The 26,564-nt window shown below is 35.4% G+C and overlaps 1 protein-coding gene across 1 annotated transcript in view; it reads right to left on the reverse strand.

Moving 5' to 3' along the window:
* Nucleotides 1-26,564, reverse strand: part of LOC145672134 (tubulin alpha-3 chain) — a 53,384-nt gene that overhangs the window by 12,805 nt on the left and 14,015 nt on the right. Inside the window, exon 2 of the mRNA XM_081741450.1 lies at nt 9,515-9,737. Coding sequence (XP_081597576.1) covers nt 9,515-9,737 — 223 coding nt within the window. The remainder of the gene's footprint in view (nt 1-9,514; nt 9,738-26,564) is intronic.

Consider the following 26,564-nt stretch of genomic DNA (forward strand, 5'->3'; position numbering starts at 1 on the left):
GTTGTTTCTACGTTGAAACGTAATTTGAATTTTTAATCATGGCAGAAGCTGACGGAAGTAACGTACATCCAGAATATGTTAAAGTTTCTCAAGCAATTCAGGTTATTGCAGAACCATTTACAGGAGATCGTTCTAAGTTGAGGCAATTTATTGATAGTTGTGAAATTGCTCAAGGGTTAGTTAACCCCCGTGACAAACCTGTATTATTGAAGTTTATTAAGTCAAAAATTTTAGGAGAACCTAGAAATCGTATTTTAGTTAGATTGAACGTAGATACTTGGGAAGCAGTTAAGACAATTTTAGAAGAGAATTATGCTACACATAGATCTATTGATTATTATGCTTGTTTATTGTTTTCTGCCAGGCAAGGCAAAAATGAGGGTATTAGCTCATGGGCTAGCAAGTTAGATACAATTCGAGCTGATCTGAAAGCTGCTGCTTCGAAAATATGTCGTGAAACTGAAAGAGCTGGTGCTCATTCACTTATTGATCATTTGACAAAAGCATCTTTTGTCCAGGGAATTAGCGATCCCCGCATTCAAACAGTAATTCGTGGTAAAAGTACAGAAGATGATAGTTTCGCTCAATTAGTAGATTTCGCTCTAGTTGAAGAATCGCACATATTGTCTCAGAGACGAAAGCCATTAGATTCTAAGAATGAAGATAGGGCAAATTCTTCAAATCATAACCATAAGTCAGAGAAGAAAGGAAATAGGAAATTTTCCGAGAAAAAGCATTCTGAAAGTAAATCTAGAGATTCTCATAACTCTTCTCATTCCCGTAAGGATAGAAGAAATTTTAGGAAAAAGGTTCATTGTTTAGAAGATTGTGATCATTCAGTAGACTCGCATGAAGAACCGCATGATAAACATTGTAGTGAAAATAGTGACAAATTAGAGGATTCCAATTCTTGTTGTGCTTTACGTTGTACACACTCATATCATTGTCGTGAAAAGCGTACCCATACTTGTGCTAAGAAACGTATCCATGTTTGTACCCGAAAGAACACAAGTTCTCCGCGTTGTTCTCATCACCGGCAAACGCGCAGTCCTTCTCCGCGTAGTTCTCGTTGCCGCAAAACGCGAAGCCGTTCCCCGCGTCGCATTCAGTGTCGCCCAGCGCGAGATCCTTCTCCGCACCGTCCTCAATGTCATCGCCCAGCGTGTACTCATTCTCCGCGTCGCACTCAGCGTCGCCGATCGCATAGTCATTCTCCGCATCGCACTCAGCAACGTCCAGCGCGTAGTCCTTCGCCGCGTCGCCCAGTGTATGTGTGTCCTCAGCGCCGTACACCGCGCAAACCTTCTCCGCGACCAAACCCGAGTAATGTCTCACCGCGTCGTCATCCCGCCTTTGACACGCATGATTGTGAATTGAAAGAGAAATGCCGTGCTGACCACAGCACCAAGCCAAAATCTTGTAGCAAGAATAAGTCTTTATGTTGTTTATCGAAACACAACTCCTCCAGAGTTAAATTAGAGAAACGTGTTGATAGTAATAGAAATCAGAATGATAATGTTAAGAAGATTTTCCTTTGTTCCACTGAACAAACGAGTAATAATTGTACGAAGGTGTCCCCACCTCAGAAACCTGATCGAAATTCTGTTAAGTCTGATACAATTGGACGTTACGCCCAATTATGCGAATGTTCCACTAAGAGTATAATCGATGAAAAGGGTAAAATTAAAGTACGAATGATGGATTTAAATAAGAATTACGACATGTTATTAGATTCAGGCTCAGATCTATCGCTTATTAAGTATAGCCATTTACGTGAGTCAATGTTGAGAAAGATACATAGATGTGACTCCACTCCAGTGCATGGATTCAATAATTTTCATGCCCATACTTTAGGTACATTAGATCTTAGATTAGAAATAGGCAAGAACAGAGTGACTCATACTTTTCATGTAATGCGTAGTGATTTATTACCTCCTAATGTAGCCGGTATAATAGGCAGAGATTTTCTTCTTGAACATCATTGTGTAATTTCGTATGACGGACAAGCTGAATTGAAAATTGATGTAGGAACTAAAGTAAAGATCCCAGCACGTACTGAAAAGCTAATTGAAGTTAAGACTGAAAATAATGAGATAGGATTTTTGTCCAAACGTACTTTGGCAGACGGTGTATTCCTGCCAGACGCTATAGTTAAAGCATCCGATAACAAATGTATAACTAGCATTTTGAATTTGACTGAAAATGAGGTAGACGTACAAATTCCTCCAATCTCTTTAGATTTTGAACCACTTCTTGATATGACAAAATCTCATAGTGTTTATGCATTGAGCAAATCTGACAATGCAAGTCAAACTAAAGGATTAAAATCGCGTTTAGAAGTACTTAGGCAGAACTTGCGATTAGACCATTTGAATCCAGAAGAGAAAGCGTTAATACTGTCGCATTGTGAAGAATATCATGATTTATTTTATTTAGAGGGAGACAAACTCTCCTATACTGATGTGATTGAACATAGCATCCCCATTCATCCCGACAAACGAGGTACAGTCGTGACTCAGAAACCGTACCGTATTCCCGAGGTACATAAGGCAGAAGTACAAAATCAAATCGACAAGATGTTAGATGAAGGTATAATTTCCCCAAGCAAGAGTCCTTGGAATTTTCCAATATTAATAGTGCCGAAAAAGATGGACGCATCAGGCAAACCTAAGATTCGTATATGTTTAGATTTTCGTAGGCTTAATCAGATTACTATTGGAGATAGCTTTCCTTTACCGAATATTACAGAAATACTAGATCAGTTAGGGCAATCGAAATACTTTACGACCTTGGATTTAGCCAGTTCGTACCAGCAGATTAGAATTAAACCTGAAGACCGTAGTAAGACCGCCTTCAGTACACCATATGGTCATTACGAGTATAATCGCATGAGCTTTGGATTATGCGGTGCCCCCGCAACATTTCAGAGAATGATGAATATTGTTCTATCCGGATTACAAGGATTAAAGTGTTTTTCGTATTTAGACGATTGTTGTATCTATAGTAGAGACTTAAAGGACCATATGTCAAGATTGAAACTTGTATTTGATAGGTTTCGAACCTACAACCTCAAACTTCAGCCTGATAAGTGCGAATTTCTTAGAAAAGAAGTAACATATTTAGGACATCAAATAACAGATCAAGGTCTGAAGCCAGACCCTCGCTTAATTGAGAAAGTGTTACATTTTCCGCATCCGAAAAATGTCAAGCAATTGCGTGGATTTTTAGGATTAAGTTCTTATTACCGTAGATTTATTGAAGGCTATAGCAATATAGCCAAACCTCTCACTCTTTTGTTAAAGAAAGATGTTCCATTCAAGTGGGAAACCAAACAAGAACTAGCGTTCCAAACTTTGAAGGAAAAATTGACATCACCACCTCTCCTTCAATATCCTGACATGAGCCGTCCCTTTATTATTACCTGTGACGCCTCAGAAGTCGCAATTGGAGCTATCTTGTCTCAGGGCCAAATTGGTCAAGACAAACCAATCGCTTACGCTAGTCGTACACTAAATAATGCTGAAAGAAATTACTCCACAACCGAACGTGAATTACTTGCGATAGTTTGGGCTGCCAAACTATTCCGCCCATACATCTTTGGAAAGGAAACAACCTTTGTGACTGATCATAAACCTTTGCTTTGGGTGTTTAGTGTAAAAGATCCTAGTAGTAGACTTTTAAGATGGAGAATTAAGTTAGAAGAATATAATTATAAGATTGTTTATAAAGCAGGTGTCCGTAATACCAATGCTGATGCATTGAGTCGTATTGCATAGCCCTTGACGAAGAAACAAAGAGTAGGATTTTGAAAGAGTTTCACAACCTTCCTACCGGTGGACACCAAGGTATTCATCGAACTATAGCTAAAATCAAATCGTACTTAGAATTGAACAATATCGATCCGAAATCTTGGAAAAGACTAAACACCGATGTCGAAGAATACATAAAGAAATGTGAGTCGTGTCAAAAGAACAAACTCACCCAACCTAATGTCAAACTTCCAATGGTTTTGACCACCACTCCCGAAGTAGTATTTGAGAAATGTGCTTTAGATCTTGTAGGGCCGTTTCCTGAGAGTTCTCTCGGAAACAAATACATTTTAACATGCCAAGATGAATTATCGAAATATTTAGTGACCATTCCCCTACAGCAACAAGATGCAGAAACCGTAGCTGAAGCCTTTGTGACGAAATTTGTTTGTGTTTTCGGTATACCTCAAACCATTTTAACCGATCAAGGTACTAATTTTATGAGCGATACCTTTAAGAAAATGTGTCGCATGTTCCAGATTAGGAAATTACATACTAGTGCATTCCACCCTCAAGCTAACTTCGTTGAAAGAGTTCATAGATCTCTTGCTGAGTATCTGAGGCATTATGTGTCTGAAAACCAACTGGACTGGGACGTCTGGTTGCCATACGCTGCTTTTGCTTACAATACAACTCCACATTCAGTAACTAACTATACTCCACACGAGTTGATGTTTGGCCGGATGGCTAACATCCCTGGTATATTACAGAAACAAACTACCGACATTAATTACGCGTATGATGATTACATCAAAACCCTAAAGCAGAAGCTTCAGAACAGTTACGAGTTAGCTAGAACAAAACTGAAACAAGCTAAAGTTAAAAACAAAGAACAATATGATACGACCGCCTCTCATAAAGAACAATTGTTTAAAGTAGGCGATCAAGTGTTACTTAAAGATGAATCTGTTAGAAGAGGACGATCCAAGAAATTGGGTTCACAGTGGATCGGTCCATACAAAGTAGTTAAAGTTAAAGGTGTTAATTGTACTATTGCTAATCGAAGAAAAACATTTGTAGTTCATGCTAATAGGTTAAAGTTATATTATTAGTAGATACTATTAGTAGGTAATGTAGTTTCCATTTTTGTTCGCAGCCATCATGAGACATCCTCTCTCGTTGTTTGCTTGCTTGGCGGTAATTCTTCCGATTATCCAGACAGCAAATGTCACTAGCTCTCAAATTCAGACAATAACAAATACTGTTGGTATATATTATGACTTCTTAGGAGAAGCAGTTTTATATAACAGACAATGGAAGCTTGTGACCTTTGTTAATCTGTCCGATTATGAACAAACTTTGCACCGTGTCTCCACCTACTTGGGAACAGCAAACGAACTATACAAATCAAGAGTTATCTATTCCGATCGTTCTCGTCGAGAACCTCGATTAGACGTACTTATCCGAAAACTACACAAGGTTGAGCAAACTAATTCAGTCATAAATCAAATTGTCAAAACCAAGGTGAAAACCAAAAGAGGAATATTTAATTTTGTTGGTGAAATATCGAAAATTTTGTTTGGTACTTTAGATTCTCAAGATGCTACTTACTATACAGAACAAATTAGTAAATTAGAAAATGAACAGTCAAACTTTTTGAAATTAACTAAAGAATCAATGACTATTGTAAAAGCCACTTTGAAAACTATTAATAATACTGTGTTGTCTATTGAACATAATGAACGAGTTTTACAAAAAGGTTTAGAAGATGTTAAAAGAGAAATTAATGCTCGTAGTCAAACATTTATGCATTCGATAAACGAACTTGAAGTGAAGGTCGAATGGGATAATTATCTGCATTCTATTTCACTTATGTTAGAAGAATTAGATGTCGCATTTGAAATTTTGTTACAATCCATTCTAAATGCTCAATCTGGTATTTTATCTCCTCATGTAATTACTCCTAAAGAGATATTAGAACATTTTAAATTAAGCGCCTCTGTGATTCCACAAGGCATGTCATTACCCATTCCACCTGGCTCTTCAATAGGTTATGCATTATTAAAAATTGTAGATTTAGATGTTTTCATCAATCAGAAAATTCTTGGTTATGTTATTAGTTTACCTTTGACTGATGGTTTAAGATTTAATATGTATAAATTAATTCCATTTCCAACTGAGCTTAAAGACAATAAGTATTTCTTTATACAGCCTCAAAATCCGTATTTGATTATTGAAGTATCAAAACAATATTATGGTAAAATTGATGAACATATGTTTAATACTTGTAAGGAATTAACTTCATTTTCAAGGGTTTGCAAACAAACATTTCCGTTAAAACCTACACATAGTAATGAAGACTGTGAAGTAAAACTTATTGATTTTGTTAAATCAATTCCAGCAGATTGTAACAAACGTATAGTAGAATTAAGAAATATTTTATGGATTTCATTAGATAATAATGAATGGCTATTTGCTTCGCCATTCCCAGAAAAATTAACAATAGTTTGTGGAAATGATGTGTCGAAAACTGTTTTGATTCATAAAACTGGAAAATTAACTTTAGATAAAAACTGTAAAGCTTATGGTCCAAATTCCTTAATCAGTTCTCAGGAAATATATGTAAGTAACAGTACAAGTAAAGATTTGCTTCCACTACTAAATGATAGCATTGATTGTTGTATATTCTCAAACTCAAAGATCAATATTAAGAATATGGAATTTACTTTGCCGTTAAATCATATCATACACAAAGTTACAGATTTACAATATGCCAGCCATCGTGTTGAGGATGTTGAAAAATTAATTAATGAACAAGAATGGCAGATAAGACAAAGTAATCACGTATTTTCTTATTCTATTTTGACTTATATAATCATGTTTACTATTCTGATATTTCTTTGTGTGTATTGTAGTTTTAAGTTTAATTGTTGTAGACATAGAAATAAATGGTGTAATTCAGACTGTATCAGAACCATATGTTTTAAGCCAACAATCATTGCAGGTGTACAATCAAATAGTCCAGCTCTTAATGCCACTTATCGAGCTGCTTCTGGTGAAATAACTTTTAACGAGGAATCACAAGATGATTCACCTCATCTCAATCAAAGAGTTACTAGGTCTCGGAACTATCGTTAAAATTTAATTTTGGAATTTTTTTTTTACTTTGATTGTAGTTAGTACGAAAAATTTTTGCCTTACAGTTAAAATTTTTCTTTCCCTAGGAGGAAGGACTGTAGTGCCGCAAATTCGCAAACTATTTTTTGCGAATAATTATTTCTTTTCTTTTTATTTTTTTTAAAAACTGCAACAGAATTCGTATTTCATTTACTTCTTTTAAAATACAAATTCGTGTTGAGTGTTCTTTTTTTTCCTAGCTGGAAACCAGACATCCTGTCTGCCTTCACCGAGTTCCCCCTTTCTGACCTGTAGGTCAACCGCAGTTAAGATAAACATTCTCCCCTTCTGGTTCGATACAGAAGCTTAGTTTTTTTTTATATTGATGTAGTCTTTTAACAAGTTAGATTATTATTATTAGTGGTAGAATACTGTTAAGAAAACCCATATAGTTTGTGTATCTTTAAAATGTCATTTTTGCTTCTGAAAGAAGATTCTTTTCGTTCTTCAGAACATTAAATATATATGTGTGTCTTTGGTCGAAAACGAGTAAGATAAACTGTTGAAGGGTCTTGAGTTCATTATGTATAAAACCTTTCAAGTTTATTACTTGAAATCTTTTATGTTTAGTATATGTTTATAGTTTAAGATACTATTTGTACCATTCTCTGTAATATCTCAATGTAATCTCATTCTTCCAGAGAAAGGGGCTCACACACCTAAACTCAAGGACTACACATCACACGCACACGCATGCGCACACACAAAATCTTATCTTTGGCCTGGCTCCGCCCAAGGCACCTTGTACTAGCCAATCTAGATGTTAATGGCATGGCTCGTTCCAATAGTTAGTCGCTCCACCCCTCAGAGTGGAACTCTTCCGAGGTCATCTGCACCCGAAAATCGTGTGCAAAGCCAATAATCTTTCTTTTCAGGATACTGGTCCCCCTCGGGCTCCGCCCTAGGTACTTTTTAGATCTCCACGCATGCTCAACCTCTGACCTTACGGTCCTCGTGCAACGTTTGCTCACGTTACTATTTTGCACACAGACCGTAAATTGGTGCCGCTTGCACCTCCGACCGAGGCCCTTAAAAACGCATGTTTTGGCCTCTCTCGTCGGACAACGTCCCTCTCCTGAACCCCTCAGAGACGTGCAGACTACGAGGAGTACGCAATTCGTTAGGTACGTCTCAGTTCAGGAACTTATCACGAAGAAGTCTCTAGTTGTCCATCCCTCTGCCTTCAAACCTCTCTGCCTCTACGGAGGCCTGCCTACTCAATCTCTTGGTTACCTACCTCACTACCTTGGTTTACCCAGTACTTGGCAATCTGTTTCTGAAAGCTCGATGGCTCAGCCAGGGTTCTCCCATAATTGCTGGTCGGCTTAGGAAACTGACGGTCAAAGTACTACCCTACCTAATCCTCACAGTAACTTGGCAATCTGTTTCTGAAAGCAAGACGGTTCAGCCAGGGTTCTCCCATAATTGCTGGTCTGCTTAGGAAACTGACGGCTAAAGTTACCTCCTTCCGAACTTGGCAATCTACTTCCGCAAGTTTCGCTTCAGCCCGGACTCGCTCCAGAAACTGCTGGCAAGCTTAGGAAGTTGACGGCTAAAGTTCTGTCGCACCCCTATTTGATGTGTGTTTTGACAGACTCTAAGTTTATTGCTTAGCTGGCCTAAAACGCACCGGTAATCAAATAGTGACTCCCTGTTTGATGTCTGTTCGCAGACCGGTAGATCAAACGGTAAACCCTTACACCTTCCTTGTTTGATGTCTGTTCGCAGACCGGTAGATCAAACGGTAACCTTAATTCCTTCTGGTAACCAACTTTGTTTGATGTCTGCCTAGCAGACCGGTAGATCAAACGGTAACCTTTACACCTACCCAGTTTGATGTCTGTTCGCAGACCGGTAGATCAAACGGTAACCTGTTCCTAACCTCTGGTAGCCTACCCTATTTGATGTCTGTTCGCAGACCGGTAGATCAAATAGTATACCTCTTACCTACCTACCCACTAGGACTGATTCGTGCCCTCCCAGTCTAGTGCAGTTTTGTTTTATTTGTGAAAAGTGCTACAGTTAGTTTGTTTTATTCAGTGACATTCAGTGAGTTATTTTTACTACCTATTGGAACGTCGCCACGTAAGTTAAACTCTCTTATATATAGACACAGTACTTACACTATCGCCCCGGCTCTGGTTCTTGTAATTTGCTTAGAGCCAATAAACTGCAGGCTTACTGCAAGGAACATATTTGTCGAGTTTTGTTTCAAGAGATATCCCAAAGGATTGTTTGGTTATAAAACCTTAATCAGGATAACGATTCCATTGTTTCCATTAGAAGATAAGTCTTGGCCACGGCCAACGCTACCGTGTAATACTAAGATTCTTCAGACTGTTTTGTTAGCCGAGTTCCTGTTTCCAGTATAACTTTACCGCTCGAGTTATAGTTGGTGTTTTGCAGAAACTTTGGTTGACTAAATAGAAGTATTTTGGGAAATTACAAAACTCTCTTGTGTGGGTGCCGGTCTACGCAAACGCATACCGCCGGCCCGCCACAGTGCTTTAGCGAAAACTGAGTCACAATAAACCTCACAACCTCTAATGATCCCTATGTTCTATAATAATCAGTTTGAATTTACTTACCGACTACTGTAGGTTCAAGATCGACGAATACAGCTCGTGGTACATGTTTGCCGGCGCCTGTTTCACTGAAAAATGTGTTGAAACTGTCATCTCCACCACCGATTGTTTTGTCGGAAGGCATCTGACCATCAGGTTGGATTCCATGTTCCAGGCAGTACAACTCCCAACAAGCATTGCCAATTTGGACTCCAGCTTGTCCAATGTGAATTGAGATACATTCGCGCTGAAAAGATAATTAATTAATTATTAGTTCGTAACACTTAAGAAAACAATGTTATTTTAATAGCATACAGATCAAGTAACATTAAACTGATAGTTTTTGATTGTTCGGAAATAACTTTCTTTGTATTCGGGAGTCAATAATAAACTTGTTCAGAGGATGCATTGCAAACTGATCAACCTGGTGAAGTGGGAATGATATGAATTACGTAATATTTACTGCTATCATGTTCATGAATAAACAGTAAAGTCTGGCAACCCTGACGAAAACAGTTAGAACCCTGACAATATTTCCCTTTGTGAATAATGAGCGGAAGTAGATAGTTCCATTACAATGAACAACCTTTGAGCTCTAAGCGGTGGTCAACCATATTGCATTCCTGTGAACCACATGCTTTCACTTAATTACAACATTCCAAAGGTTCCGGTATCTCTTGCAATCATTGTATAGAGAATTATCGTGAAAGGGTAGGTGAGGCAATGCCCATGCAGTAATTAACCAATATTGTGGGTGGAGAAATGAATGGGGTAACGATAAATAATGTAACAATAATAATATGAGAGTATGGGAGAAATGCATATAATAATAATAATAATAATAATAATAATAATAATAATAATTATTATTATTATTATTATTATTATTATTATTATTATTATATTTATTATTATTATTATTATTATTATTATTATTATTATTATTATTATTATTATTTTGTCTGTTACTTCACACGATAAGTCTTGAAAGAAAGCGAATTTTTGAATTCTTTTTTTTTTTTTTTTTTGTACTACATTGTGTACATAACTAGGGCAATTATCTCGACTGACCGTTAATAATGGAGTAAACCCGTAATATATTCACGGTTAACCATAGCTATTCATATCTCGTTTCAAATTAGCACTTTCCCTGGCTTCTATGCAACCTGTACAGAATTAAAGACATGCTGGTTGCCTATAATAAAAGGATATGTGGTTTTTCTCACTGCAGTTATCTCGTCTGAGTTCGGAGTAAATCCGTTATTATCTTCACGGGTAACGGTAGCTTTCCATATCCCGTTTCAAATTAGTACTTTCCCTGTCTTCTATGCAATCTACAGTGTAGCAAAGAAATGTTGGTTGCCTATCTCGTTGTTAGATGGCAACAAACATCCTCCAGTGGTTGACATCTACCGGATGAAGTTGAAATTTCTAGTCTGATGATTTTTCTATCAATCAATTTTATTCTTAGGTTTTTAAAAGTTTTTTTTTTTAACTTTCTATTTTATTTTAATTTTTTCAAGAGAGATATAACTCAAATTATTGGTGTACGATTTTCTTACAGAAAGTAAATATATTGAATTTTTCACGGTTTTTAAAAGTTTCAGAAAAGTTTTTTTTTTTTTTTTTTAAGATCCCATCGTAAATTGTTCTCCCCACAAAATCAACTAAAGATATACATCTATTTTCAGCAAAGATGTTGTAAACAATAATTTTAATTTATACTACTCTCTTGTAAATGGGGGACAAAATGCGAAAGCTTCATTAGGCTAAGTATCTCTTAAACTTTGAAGAAAAGAAGTTTTCAAATATTCTGAAAGTTATTTTTGTTCATGGATTTTGTAAACAGTCTTTCAGGCATTTATGTTAGGAAAAAAAACAACAAGTAGCTTTCTTTTGATAGCCACTCTGTCGAAAAGATAAAGAAGATCATATAGCGTGCATTTTGTTTGACACCATCATCCTGAACTCATCTTCCATTAATTTATTTTTTCCTGTTCCCTCCAGTAAATGCCACGTCACAACAAACGTAGCATGTCGTGTCAATTTTATTTGCTCGTATCCAGTAAAAGGGGAGAGAGAAGACTCAGCTTCCCTTTTTTCTAAGAAGAGTGAGTAAACGAGAAAGCAAATAGTCTAGCTTAGCCTCGCTTGCATGATCTGGCGATGACGACGACTCCATGACGCCAAAGCAACTTGAGGGAGGGAGGGAGTGATAACAGACATCGACTCAGTCGATATATCCTGGTAGTGGCACTGTATGTACTTTATCATTCATTGCATGCTTATTACTATATAGTACATAGTTAATGCTGTTTACATTTCATAACATTTACTTTTTTAAAAAACGAATATCTAAAAATCTATTTACTGTTTCGGTTTTGAAACGGTTATGACGTGTAGGCTAAAGGAGACGGTAATGAAGATAATAAATGAAATGATGGAATGAAGAAAGTGGACGGAAACTGAAGAACCTCGAGAAAACCCGCGCACAGGGTGTTTGTCCACCACAAAAACCTCTTGGCGCGAGCACATATAATCAAGAAACAACTCATAGCCTATATTTAAAATCTATCTTGGAAGGACAAAGTTGGAGAATTTATCAATCCTTCCCCCCACTTCATGTTGGCTTCGTAGTATGCAAATAAGTTCCCTCAGCGTACTTCAATCTTATCCTGATATATTATTCCACGACCTCCACAATAAATTTACTTATTTCTGAATGTACTAATGGTTTGGGATATTACGAAAAGCCATTCTTTGCCAGTACTTTTGCTATGGAATTGAGAGAATGCACTGGAAACATCTCAGGATTTGAACACAAGAACCGAGAACATAATCTTCCAGCTCGTTTTATTTTAAGGGACATGATTCAGAAACATTAGGATCTTTTTAGAATCACGTTAGTAGGAGTTATAAAATTGTAATACGTACTTATGGCAGTCCACACGATAACTTGAACGAAAATGATTTTTTTTTTTTTTTTTGCAATACACAGCTAAGCACAATTAGGTTGCCTGAGTTCATTAATTGAGTAAATTCGTTAACACCTTAATGGGTAACGATGACTTCAATTGTTACTATCTACCAGTATATCCTGTTTAACATCTGTAGCATTCCCTAGTTTGTATACAACCTGCACAGTAGCAAAGAAATGTTGTTGCCTATAATAAAGGGGCATGCTGCTTTTCTTACTGCAATTATCTTGCTCGAAGTAAACACGTTAACAAAATTTAATAGCATGAATGTGCAGGCAGGTCTGGCCACCAAAAATAGTATCTTACGTATCGGACCATTGACCTTGACAACATATACATATTATCGTTGTAATTGATAGTAGTATGAAAAAGATAAGCACATTGTAGAGAATATAGCTCTGATGGGTCGAAACCAGGCCCGCAACCAGACACAGAAGTTTAGGGGGGGCATGAATAAGATAGGGGGGGCAAGTCATTAAAAAATCTCTTACAAATATCTAAATTGTGATTTTTGTATTAATAAAAGCATTTTGTATTGAGGTCTGGAGGGACCATGAAAAGTTTAGAGGGGCAGGCCCCCCTGGCCTCCCTCTAGTTGCGGGCCTGGTCGAAATGTAGAACACTTCGGAAATTAGAAAAAAAGAAAATGAGAGACGTTTGGAATACTGAAGAAGAATGCTGTGCGCATCTTGGACAAAATGAAGAAGTAAAAGAAATATTAAAAGAAGCAAGTGAAAAGTTAGGAATTTTAACCATATACATGTAGAAAAGAAAAAGGGGACGAAATATCATACGTGGAGATTTAATTCACAACTCAGAAGAGAGTATCAGGTTAAAAGGACAAACTGAAGGAATAACCATAAAACACCATAAATGAAGTATCTCGATTGTATATAGAAAGGGTAATTACATAAGCAGATTAAAAATAACTACCAAGATTATAAATACAGAATAGGCTGATGTTTAATCTTTATGTCGCCCACCGACCTTTCGTTGAAGAGATAGAAAGAAGAGTTGAATAACTCGTCGGCTGGACTAGTAGATATCTTAATAGAATATTATTTTAGATATTTTAATAAATTAGTATTTTATATGGATAAACATATACCTTAACTAACAAAATGGGATATTGTTTTAAATGGATCAATTCATGAACTAATAGAGTTGAGTTTTCAATCAACCAAGTAGTAAATTAATAAAATAATGTTTTAAACGGATCAACAAGTACATTGATATTGTTTTAAATGAATCAATGGATAAATAAAATAAACGTGTCTTAATAGATGAACGTGTAATATAAAAATAAAAGAATAATATTTCAAAGAAGTACAATATATTGTGTCATGATAAACTTTTTAGAAATATTGCTAAGCAAATGCAAATCTTGATGTATAATTAGTCGTGCTATTCAGCTGGTTCGTACCGGTTGTAAAAATGTTTCGAGTTCGCAGAACCATTTGTTATACCCAAATATAACAGTAAATTTTACCCAGTTATACCCAGGAACAGTAAATTTTAGTTTAACTATCTTTGTTTTTAGAAATTCTTACAGTTACAGGGTTAAACATATGGTCTCTCAGAACATGATATAAGAGTTTATTTCTTAATCTCAAATGCTCAAATATCAAGAATGAGACCTGAATCACGTGACTGTAATGATGAGGGTTATTTATATTTGAAACGCATACATGCTATTATCAATTATTGTCAATTCCAACACTTTTTGACAACCATCTTGGATAATTCGTTTGCAAGATATTGGCAGTGCTACCTAATTTCGTCACACCACCTTATATTATGAAGCTGTATAGGTCTTCACTTGTCACTCGTGGTATCCAGTATAAATTTTGCTTCTGTCGACTTTGCATGGTTTGTTTCCTAAGAGAGTTAGGCCTATATTTATCCATCTACTCTCTCTATCTCTATAGTCTCTTTTGAATAATACGGATATATATAATAAGTAAATACACTTTTTAACTTTTTAGCAATAATATTTACGTATAAAAATAAGTTAAGGAATTCTGTCAACAATCTTAAAGGTTATAACAAAAAGTAGACTGAACTGTATAACAATGATAATAAATCAGTTTGTTTTAAAAGCCAGAAACAATTGACAGTGGCGCTATAATTAAGCAATTCCTGTTTATGTAATTATTAAACAAACTTAAAAAAAATTACAACGGCACCCACATACAGAGACCGTTGCATGAGTCCGCGGTAGAAAGAATAATTCTTTAGCTTTACTTCAACTATAGAGAGAGAGAGAGAGAGAGATTTTGAAGATGTAAGCAGTCATTCCTCACCGTTATGGTCTCGCAAAAGGAGCTTTTTGTTTTAGGATCTTCAAGATGATTTTTTCAGCGTGACCTTAGTCTTGGCTGCACTTGCGGTTTTTATTTTTTTTATTTTTCATTCCTAAAGCTTTCTTCCGTTTCATCGCCAGATCTCTTCTTTCAAGGGCATCAAGGGATGTTCACCTCTGGAAACTGAAATCTTTGTCTCACCCAGCATAACCAGTGCTCAAACTTCTTATACTGTTTTTTGGGGGGAAGAGGGGGGGGTTATGAAAGAAAATAATAAAGTGTAAACCACTGGATCGGAAAGGATAAACTAAGAACAAAAAAAAAAAAAAAAATCAGAAACCAATCTGCTGGGAGAAGACGTAGCTACTAATTCAAGATCGTGTTCTTTGTCATTATGAAACTAGAACCGACCATGATTCAGGATGAAGCAAACGAATAAAAGCATCATAGTCAAACAGCAATTTTCGCGAAACCAATCTACCAGAGAAATTTAGAACAGAAACAAAAAAGAGATAACAACTTTGAACACTGCACAAGGACGGGAAAACAAGACTATAAGTATGGGGAAAAACGTCGAGACGAACTGGCAACTGTGAAAACGAGGGGAGAAAAACGAATTACGAAAGCAGGCGTGAGTCAAATGGAACTTCACTACTTTTTTTTCCCTGTTCCTTGTTCTTCCCAAAGGCATCGTCATCTTATCCAGAAATACATTTCTTCTGAAGGGGTCCTATTTTCGGAGTCATTTCCACCACCATGTGTTGTGTCTCTGATGGATCTTAACAGACTTAACACAACTATGAAGCATAGCATGTGCTTATATGGTATTGAAATCAACCTATCAGTATCATGTAGTGCTTCTATGCCAGTAAACATACACAGACACACAAAATGACTAACTAAACTGAGATCATGTGTGTAAATAGTCGGCAGCGCCACTTATAAATGATATATTAATCTGCCAACGGATACTGTCCAATGCCTGATATCTGAGCTTTAAATTAAAATGTTTAGAGTTGCCATATTTTAAAATCTGAAAAATGGAAGAAAACAATAAGGATCAAAACCTACTTTTTAAATATATATATATATATATATATATATATATATATATATATATATATATATATATATATATATATATATATATACCAGAGAATTTACCAAAATTTATATATAAACACATTACATAATTTTGGTTTTTGTAATCATTTCAAATCTACGCAAAACTGTGTATCTGACCATACATTAAGTACAAATTCACTTTAAATGCTCGAACTTCACTTACTAGCAGCTATTTCATGTGATTTGTGGCTTCATTTAAATTAGTGTAATATTTAGCATTCCTGCCACAATCTGCATGACCCCGGGTTCTTTCTTCAGTGTGAACAAATAAGTTTTGACTTTAACCCAGAATTCGAGAACTTCGTACATGATTTTCATGGAAATCCGATTCGAACATTAATATGGCTTTTAAAAGTAAAATAAATCTATCAAGAATATTGGGTGAATAAATAGTACCAAATGAAGGCAATTTGAAGAAAAACAACTTTGTTAAGCATTGAGGTAGAAGATAACTCACTCTATGGTTTATGAAAGCTGCAGGTTCAATGCCGCATTCACAAAAGCTTTCCATTAACTTTTGTCCTTAACCAACTGGTTCCAGTTTTTACTTTGTATTCCTACTTTTTCAAGATCTATCTTAATATTGTCCTCCCATCTGCGGGTAGTTCTTCCTACTTTTTTTTTTCGATTGGGTAGTCTGTTAAAATTTCAATTTGATTTTGAGTTTAACATTCCTTTCAGAGTGAGACTATATGAGACGTGAACGTGGAAATCGAAACACAAGAAATCCGGGACTCCCATACACGCACCCGGGTCTCCCACACCAAAAGCGAGTACGCTAACCGCTTAGCCACGAGTGAGCTCGGTCAAAATTTTGAAAGTGTTCCTACTTTCTTCCAATTCTGGCTACTGTACATGACCTGCCTACCTCAGCTTTCTAAATATCATGATCCTAACAATGTATCATAATCGGTGTAAATTATGCAGTTTCTCATTATGAATTTTCCCTCACTCCCCATTCCCGTCCCTCACGTATCCGAATATTCGCCTTAGAATTTTATTTTCAAATACTTTCAGTCTGAATTCTTCCCTCAAATTAACCGGCAATGTTTCGTAACCACAGCATAACAGACATAATTATTGTTTTATATATTTTAAGCTTCAAATTCTTACACAGAATTCCAGAAGACAAAAAATTTTGACTGGATAATAAAACGAATTCTGTTTTCAGTCGATATTTAACTTCTTCGTAGATATAGTATTTGTTTGTTAATGTTGGTTCTAAATATTTGAAAGTATCCACTTTGTCGCAAATATTATCTGATATTTTAACATGTCCATAATTTGCAATATTACGATCACGGTGATCTCTAATGTGTTTAATTTTCTCTGCATTTACTTCTAAACCCATGTACCTGCAGGCGTTTAATAAAACCTCTGCACTTCTTTCTATTTTCCTCATATCATTCCCTATTAGATTTACAGTAAAATGAAATGATAATGAACACAATGCATGTCCTTGTTTCTGGTCATTCTCGACCTAAGAGTATTTTTCTGCACAGACTTTACTTTGGGATTCATTTAAACACATCTTCGTTAATCTAAGTAGCCTTTTCGGTATTTTTAATTCAATGTACAATATTGTACAATGCTTCCTTCCTACAACAGTCGAAAACTTTTCTGAAATCGATAAATAATGGATGTAGAAGATGAAGAGTAGAATAGACGAGTTTTAAGTGGCAGATTAATATTAAGAGAAATGGAGATAACTACGAACAAGAAGTAAAGCAAAGATAAATGGCGAAAGGATTAAGAAGAAATAAAATAGATTTTGTGGGTCCTTTGATTTAGAAAAGGCTTTCGACCGCGTAAATTGGGAATTGTTGTTGGAAGTTCTGAAGAAGGTTGGGTTGGAATAGAAAGATTGAAGACTCATAAGAAACTTATGTATGAACATGAACCAACAAGTAAATGTTAGAATGGGAAAGGAAATAACAGAGGAGAGTGGAGTTGCAAGGGTAATTCGACAGGGATATTGTCCCTCGCTAACATTATCCAATATCTATCTAAAGAGGTAGTGAAAGAAAAACCTACATAATGAAAACAGCATTTCAATGGGAGGTAGAATGATTAGGTGTATACGGTTTGCAGATGATATGGCGCTAATAATGATAGAATGGTAGATGATGATCAGTGCCGTGCCGTGGAAAATCAGCGCCCGGGGCGGGAGTATACGACAGCGCCCCATACAAATATTCCAAGTACTTTTTTCTTTCTTTGGCCCCTTTTTCTCAGATTTTTTCGCCCCGTACTTCGGCGCCCGGGGCCGTCTCCCCGCTCACTCCTCCACGGCACGGCCCTGATTATGATTATATTGTGTGATAATATGGTCTTTAAAAAGTATGTAGTGAGGTGATGTGTAGTCGAAATATCGGCTCCCATCTTGGCTTATCCAAGGATCTAAGGCTTTCCTCCAAGCAGCACAGACAGTAGGTCCAACGGCGAGACAACGACCGTTTGCCCAACGGTGAGAAGATAGTCCCTGAAGTTGGAATTTGCCACTTTGGTGAGCTAACTGAATTGTCAACGTTACCCCTACGAAAGAAGTTAAATTGTAATCAAGAGTCATGAATTGAAACTGTTGGATAAATGACGCTAAATCGTTGGCTGGCCAACGCTTCTGTTGGGCAAAATTTTTTAAAACTTTGTTACGCTACTGTATCGATATTTTGACTTCTTAGTGTGTTGACACATACTTAATTTGTTACATTTTCTTAGCTTTGCAAGGTGCAAGAACTGGGCTTTTGTCCTGGCAACCCTGTGTTTTGATTCTTCTGAAGTGTAACTATCGTGTTACGGTAGAGTGAGTGTCCGCTCAGCTGACCGAATCAAGGTCACACAATAGTCGTCCTGTTCTGGTAAAAAGAGTTTTCAATCATACTATTTTATGTTTTCTTACTCCCTGAACAGGCTTGTTATTTCAGCTTTCTTGTTTTGCCTGCTTACTTGTCTTTGGAGAGGAGGGGGAGAAATCATTTATGGTAACTGCAAACTTCATTCCAAAACGAGTAAAGCAAAAATGAATTTTAAAAAATACAACGCAATAATTCCACCTAGTTGTGCACGCTGAATTATAGTGAATAAAGCTTGAACATTTGTATGGTACTTAACTTGATTAAAACAAACACGGAAGTGAAACAACACGTGTTTCTAATCAAAATGATTCAGTTTTCCAGTCTCTTTAAATGTATATTTTTTTAGTCAGCTTACTTTACGTATTTTATAATAGTGAAGTGAATAATGAATACAGTATGATAAATACGTGAATTTCTACCTTCTTCTCTTCAAAACAATTACTTATTTTTTGAAATGTGTGGTGACTAGGTATCATCAAATAGCTGACGAAAGACGTCCAAAAAGATTTTTCCCCGCCATTTTAGGGCCATGAAACATTTAAATTATTAGTCTCGAGATCGATTTGTAAGCAGTTTGCTTTATCAAAACACCTTTAAATTAGGGATGGGCAAAACCGGTTTCTAGAAAAACCGAATTTCGAAACACCGACATTTCGGTTTTATAACAAAATACTTTGGATAGATTAATAATTACCTGTACCTTGGGCAGAAAGTGCTAATACATGTGCACTATACTTAATAGAATGTTAATTTGATAATAACAAAAGAAGAATGTTTTTGAGATATGTAAATGATTATTATGGGATAGTTGTTACTATGTAAATTTTTTTATGGATACCTAGTCAGCAAGTTTGTGTGCTTGACAGTTTGAAGGAAAATATATTATAAAGTATATCAGCTAATAAATCATTTTAGCAACGTTCATCGACGTTATCATTCTAATAGAAAAGGTGAGAATAATGCTATATAATTATTAAAGATAATATTTACGTGCAAATTAATACTACCACTCAATATTTGTATATCTTACTTAGACGGACCAGGTTGACGACTACCCTTGGTGAGTCGTTATAAAAATTTTGGTTTACCTCACCCGGGACCTTTTCATAAATTCTATACCCCGAAGTAAAGTAAGGGTGAATTTACTTTTACAATTAATTTAATGAATACAAATTTGACCATATTGAGAAGTGGTAGAATAATCATAAGGAAAATGGACACTGAAATAATGGAGAATGAATCCACTAATAGTGACAACGGTGAACCTAGTGTAACATCAAGAATGACATCGGAAGACCGAATCTTGCTAGTTTTACAGCAGCAATTGAGTCAGATGTCTACCGAATTAAAGCAGACGATGAAGCATAACTCTGAAGAATTAAGTAGACGAATAGAACAGAAGTCTGATGAATCTAACAAGCAATACGAAGAATTGAAGCAGACGATAGAACAGAAGATAGAACAGAAGTCTGATGAATCTAACAAGCAATACGAAGAATTAAAGCAGACGATAGAACAGAAGATGGAACAGAAGTCGGATGAAACGAAACAATTAATTATCCAGACGATGAGCGATATTACCTCGCAATTCGAGGAAAAGTTAAAAGGGATATCGGAGGAATGCCAGGGTAATCACAACCACCTGAGCCAAGAAATCAGGGATATAAAAAAGGATTTAGAAGTAACCGAATCTTCTGTTCAACAACAAAAGATCCAGGTCATCAATAATGCTAACAACATACGAGCAAATACGCAGTCGATAGCTACGTTACAGGAAGAAATTAGAATGCTACAGGTTAAGGACAACACATACCGTAATAACATGTGTAGTGATCGCTTGGAGTTTCTCCACTCACCAGAGATGAACTCGCCTTCGCCGGTGTCTGATGATGATATTATATTGGAAGAAATACATCCAAAGAGTACAGATGGGCGAAACATAGATGGTGTAACGACACATCATGTTATGGATAAGAATTATCACCCAATAAATACACGGAATGATAAAAGGAAGGTAAAATTAAGTGTTAAGATGAGTGAAATTCGAGCTATGAGCAAATTCAGTGGTAAGTGTAACGAGAATGCTACTTCTTTCTTAGAGAAATTCCAGGACGAATGCAATATTATGTGTATAGATAGATCACAATATATGAAATTAATTCCTCATGTATTACTCCCACCTTGTTCATTATGGTTTAAAGCTGTACGTGATCACATCAATACATATGATGAATTCAAAGCGGCACTAATCGCAAATTATGAAAATGACTTTTTGCTTGCGAATAGAGATGCTACCATTAGAAATCAACACTTCAATCCTCGATTGCATAAATCTATTGTAGAATTTGTTGTAAATACATACAACGAATTAAAGGTCGTTAATCCATTGCAATCGGAATCGAGAATAATCGCATCGATTCGAAATTTGCTTCCATTTAAATTGCAACAGATCTTATTTTCCACACAGTGTATGAGTTTCAACCATTTGTTAATGCTTGTCCAATGCTATGAAACTCAATACCATGCCATGAATCAACAAGCAGGAATGGGTAAAAATAAGAATAATTCAGATCATTTGGTGCCTGTTCGGAATTTAAATATCCGAAGTGTGAATAATACGGAACATAACCTAAGCCGAGTATACTCTAGCAATCAAAATGAACAAAATAGACAAAGTTATGTAGGGAATCCGCCTAACCCAATTAATCGTAGTAATCCATATGTTAGACCCTATAATCAAAATAGGTTTAAAAATAGACGTAACGGGAGGACAAGAGATGGCACTTCGCATCCGGATCCAGGTATCACAGTAATTCCTGTACCGAATAATAATACAGGACATAATAATGATTGTGCAGTACAATGTACTTTATTAAATTCATATGCAAGTACGAACGTAACCTGATTACCGTTAATGAAATTAGGTTAAACATATATCAGTTATAGATTCTTGTGAACTTTTATTTTCAATTTTATGAGTTAATGTTGATAATGAAAACGACTCTTATGAATACTTGAAGTGCTTAGATATAGTTTTAGATAGACTGGAAAGTTAATTTTCCAATGATTTTAATTCTCTCTTGTTAATGTAAAGAATTATAATTCGATTCATAAATGATTAAAAGCGAAGGTTATTTATATTAGATTGATTTTGTGTTGAAAATTTAACTGTCAAAGATTATGTTAAGAAGAAGATCTATTCTATAAAATTAATTATTCGACGACTGTTTTTATGAGCTATCCTATATATTATCCGAACAAGATTCTTCTTTATTATGACCTCTTAGTATCACGATGTATACATTAGAATGCAACATCTAACTTATTTGTTATTTAAAGCGCCCTGAAAGATTAATCATTATTTATAACTTCACTGTTTTAATAAGGATCAAAACTATTAATTATAGTAATTTGTGTTTCACCCTCGTTAATTATATTAATAAGCGACGATGTTTTTGATAATAATGAAATAAATATAATTAATGTAATAAAAGATAAGTATTATTGAAGTGTACGATTTGTTATAAATATATCTATATATATATGAAATGTAATAAAGATATATACGAGGTGTGATCAAAATATGAAGAACATATATAAAGTAAGAGCACTATTGTAAACGGACCAGTGGTTCTTGAAGATAAAAGCCAAGCTCACTCATGACTTTTATATTCAGTCCAATTGTCGGGCGACATTTTATATAACAAAATACTTTGGATAGATTAATAATTACCTGTACCTTGGGCAGAAAGTGCTAATACATGTGCACTATACTTAATAGAATGTTAATTTGATAATAACAAAAGAAGAATGTTTTTGAGATATGTAAATGATTATTATGGGATAGTTGTTACTATGTAAATTTTTTTTATGGATACCTAGTCAGCAAGTTTGTGTGCTTGACAGTTTGAAGGAAAATATATTATAAAGTATATCAGCTAATAAATCATTTTAGCAACGTTCATCGACGTTATCATTCTAATAGAAAAGGTGAGAATAATGCTATATAATTATTAAAGATAATATTTACGTGCAAATTAATACTACCACTCAATATTTGTATATCTTACTTAGACGGACCAGGTTGACGACTACCCTTGGTGAGTCGTTATAGTTTTCTCCAAAAGTGGTTCGGTTTTTCACCGAAACCGGTTCCGGTTTTCTTCAAAATCGGTTCGGTTTTCAACTAAACTGGTTTCGGTGAAAATTTTTGGAAAACACAAAACTATTTCTGTGGAAGCGGAATCAGTTTTGGAGAAAACCGATAACTGGTTTCGGTGAAAACCGAAGCCGGTTTCAATGAAAACTGGTTTCGCCGAAAAAGCCGGTTTTTGAAAATTTTCGAAATCCGGTTTCGGTTTCCTAAAAAAGAAAAACGAAAACCGGTTTTTGTGACCATTAGTACTTTAAACACTACCCTGTCTGTCAGTGTGTCCGTCCGTCCAGGAGACGGAAAACCTTAAGAACTACCAGATAGACAACCATTAATTCAATTTATATTTATTGCACCCTTCGGTCATGATATTGAATTTGATTTGATTTTTAGTTTAGCGCTTCTTTCAGCAGCAAGGATATATGAAACGTGAACCTACAGTCTAATGTTTAATCCCAACCACATGAACTCTCACCGGGAATCGAACCCGGATCTACCAAACTTGAGCAATTTTGGATAGGAAAGACTCAGATTCTTCGCCCATAAAACAAAATTGACACGGTCAATCGTCCTAAAATTTTGAAATTTGGATTCTATTTAACAAAATATATCGAATCCATACGCTCTGGGATCCACTGCATATAACTTTATTTATTTTTTTGTGATTATTTCTTGATTTCTAACTACATATCCTGTTTTGTTATGCATCCAAAAATGTTCATGAGTAATCATGTACAGCATAACATCCAGGATATACTCCTGAATTACGTTTCAGATTATGAAATTAAGATGGACTTCAAGAACTGATTGAAAGGAAAGCATGCCAAAAATGTTAAAAATAGACGTAAAAAGAAAGATTTAAAAATGTTTTTATAAAATGCATAAAAAAGCAGATACCTGGGTGGAGGGTAAATTGAGGAAATGAAACTAAGACGATAGAAATGTTGGGCACAATCGATTATAATGGATTATAGCAAATCACACAAATTACGCATTCACGGAAACACGGACTAATATATATCCAGCTCTATGTATAAGGAAGCAGACAGAAGAATAATAAAACAAGTTGTGAACATACAGGTAGTCTGTTAATTAAACCTTAATTACTGTACGTGTGAATGTTTCGTGATTTCTTCAGTACGGAATGTTATTCCTTGCATATATTATTCGTAGTTGAAATACCATAGCCCATTCAAATAAATTATACAAATTAATACTGATAAAAAATTCATCAGCACCTCATAATTCACACCTAAACCCAAGTAACGGAACCACTCATTAAGCAATTTGAGTGGAAAGAAAATCTACTGCAACGGTCCACTTAACAACGTTCTAAAAGGGTAGTTTTTAACATTACTGTGTTTACCTGTAATCAAATGTTTAGCGCGCTCTTTAACTGTATGCTTAGTAGCGAGTTTGATTCCCCCGGGGCCACGATGACTCAGTGGTAAAGTGCTCATCTCTGGTGCTTATGGTCCGTGATTCGCTCCTCAACCACGCGAGATTGTCGTATACAACATTGTGTCCGTGAATTTTCTCGGGATTATTCCATTTCCTCCCACATTTCTCATTCTACAATTTTTCACTAAAGGACATAAACGTGGGACATAAAACTAGATCCTTTATTTCAAGAGCCACGTTTTCATCTAGCTTCTGAATTATAAAATATAACATGGAAACTGAATTTTGAAAGGTAATTGCACAAACAAATCAACATGATGTACTACGTAGTCAGTAAATTTAAACAAAACTCGCAGCTGTAATATATACAAATGAATATTTGTACAGGAACTACATTTATTAAGTTCTTGTATGTGTCATATTCTTAATACGTAATTCACCTGTTCTAATTCACTCTACCAATCTATTTGTTCACAGCATTTTCTTCATTTCCAGAGTTCTTTAATACTATTTTCAAACAAAGAAAAAAGAAATGATCCCCGATCCCTAGTCTGCTAGCTTAGTGAACAAATGAGCTATAGCCGAACTTTTTTTTGGACAGAATACTGAGACACATACAACAAAGTGCTGACGCGTATTCAAATGGTTACAACGCATCCTCTTGTTGCATAACATCCTGAGTTCGATTCCATATGGATGCTTTCGTTCTTGATCCAGCGCTATTTTGAATTAGCGAACTTCGGTCTAGAAAGTCCTAAATATTGGTGTTGGAAGCTGACGCACTGAACACACACTATCCAGTCGAACGTGCGCTCTCTGGAGGCTATACGTAGCGTGAAAAAATTTAGTTTTAAGTATGGCAGCCCTCGTTTTCGTCTTTCCTTTAAGAATAACACACGACAAATTTAATCTTCAGGAACAATTAGATTGTCTCTTATAACAATAGATGTTACAGATGATAAAAATTCATAATGGTCCATAAAGCTTTCCACGAAGAAGAATATACGATATGAGCTTTTAAGCATGGTGATACGAGAGACAAAACCAGAAATGACGTTAGCCGTTATAAAACCTCACATCAAGTTACATATTCGACTTTTTTAAAAATCGTATTTCACAATATATTTATTGTTTTAGCGAATCTCATGTTGAACATTTCGTTCGTGTTTTTTTTATTATTATTATTATAAAAAAAGAAATAGTAGAAACTGGTCTTCTGATTCATGCCCGTCTCTTATTCTCGTTTACCCTGATCAATACTGAATCCAGGCCATTGACCTAACGCTATCATGTCTGTGCGAAAGGGTTTAATGCACTACTTCTCTGCCTCACTAACAAGTCTTTGTCTAACTCTTTGCAAACAAAGTTGAGACTACACGATAAGTGTGAAGAAATGTTTCCTGGTGCATGCAGACATTTTCAATCACGCATATTTTTTTCCTTGTGTCAAATCGATAATGGAAATTCAACACAATTTCAGTTTTCGATTTAAATTTGTAGAATTTGTTCGTCATCGTAAGTTCATAACTAGATATATCTGTTCATTTCATATGTATTTAATGGTGTTGAGTACTACGCCATCTATTGCTTTAAATGGAGATTTTTCTGTTTGCTTTGAAATTAACCGGAATTTTAATTAGGCCTATGAAATTGTAAGATTTTTATCTTCAAGGGTAGTTAAATAATTTCTATTTGCTTTTCCAACAAAAGTCGCGTTATATATAAATTCAATGGTACTTAAATTAAACTACACCTCTCCAGTGCGTGGGATCCCTGGTTCGATGACAGCAAGTGCCAAATGGGTTCTGTGGTGGACTAACACCGTATGCGTGGGTTCTCCCGTTTCTTCCAAACTTTGTTCATTTAACTTTTTCACTCATAATCACTATCACGGTTTTCCTTAGCCTACAGGGTATAATTGTGGGACGTAAAGTTGAAAAGATTTTGTTTTTAAATTAAATTTTATTATTCATTTCTTTAACGTTCCACCCATTATGCTCCGAGGCTAAGGGACGACTGAAGATAATGAACAAAATGATAGAATTAAGGAAGTGGGAGAAAAGAACCCTGAGAAAAGAAATTGAAAACATAAAAGAGAAAAATATACATATATTTTTTAGTTCTGTTAAAATTTTTATACAACATTTCTTATTTATTTTATATTATTTAATTTTGTAATCCGTCTCTTTTCTTTTTCGGAATACCATAAATATAATCTTTCTAGATGATATACGTATATACGAAGAAATCTCATAAGAC

Source organism: Thermobia domestica, chromosome 15, assembly GCF_964235325.1.
Source record: "Thermobia domestica chromosome 15, izTheDome1.hap1.1, whole genome shotgun sequence".
In the NCBI taxonomy this organism is placed as follows: domain Eukaryota; kingdom Metazoa; phylum Arthropoda; class Insecta; order Zygentoma; family Lepismatidae; genus Thermobia; species Thermobia domestica.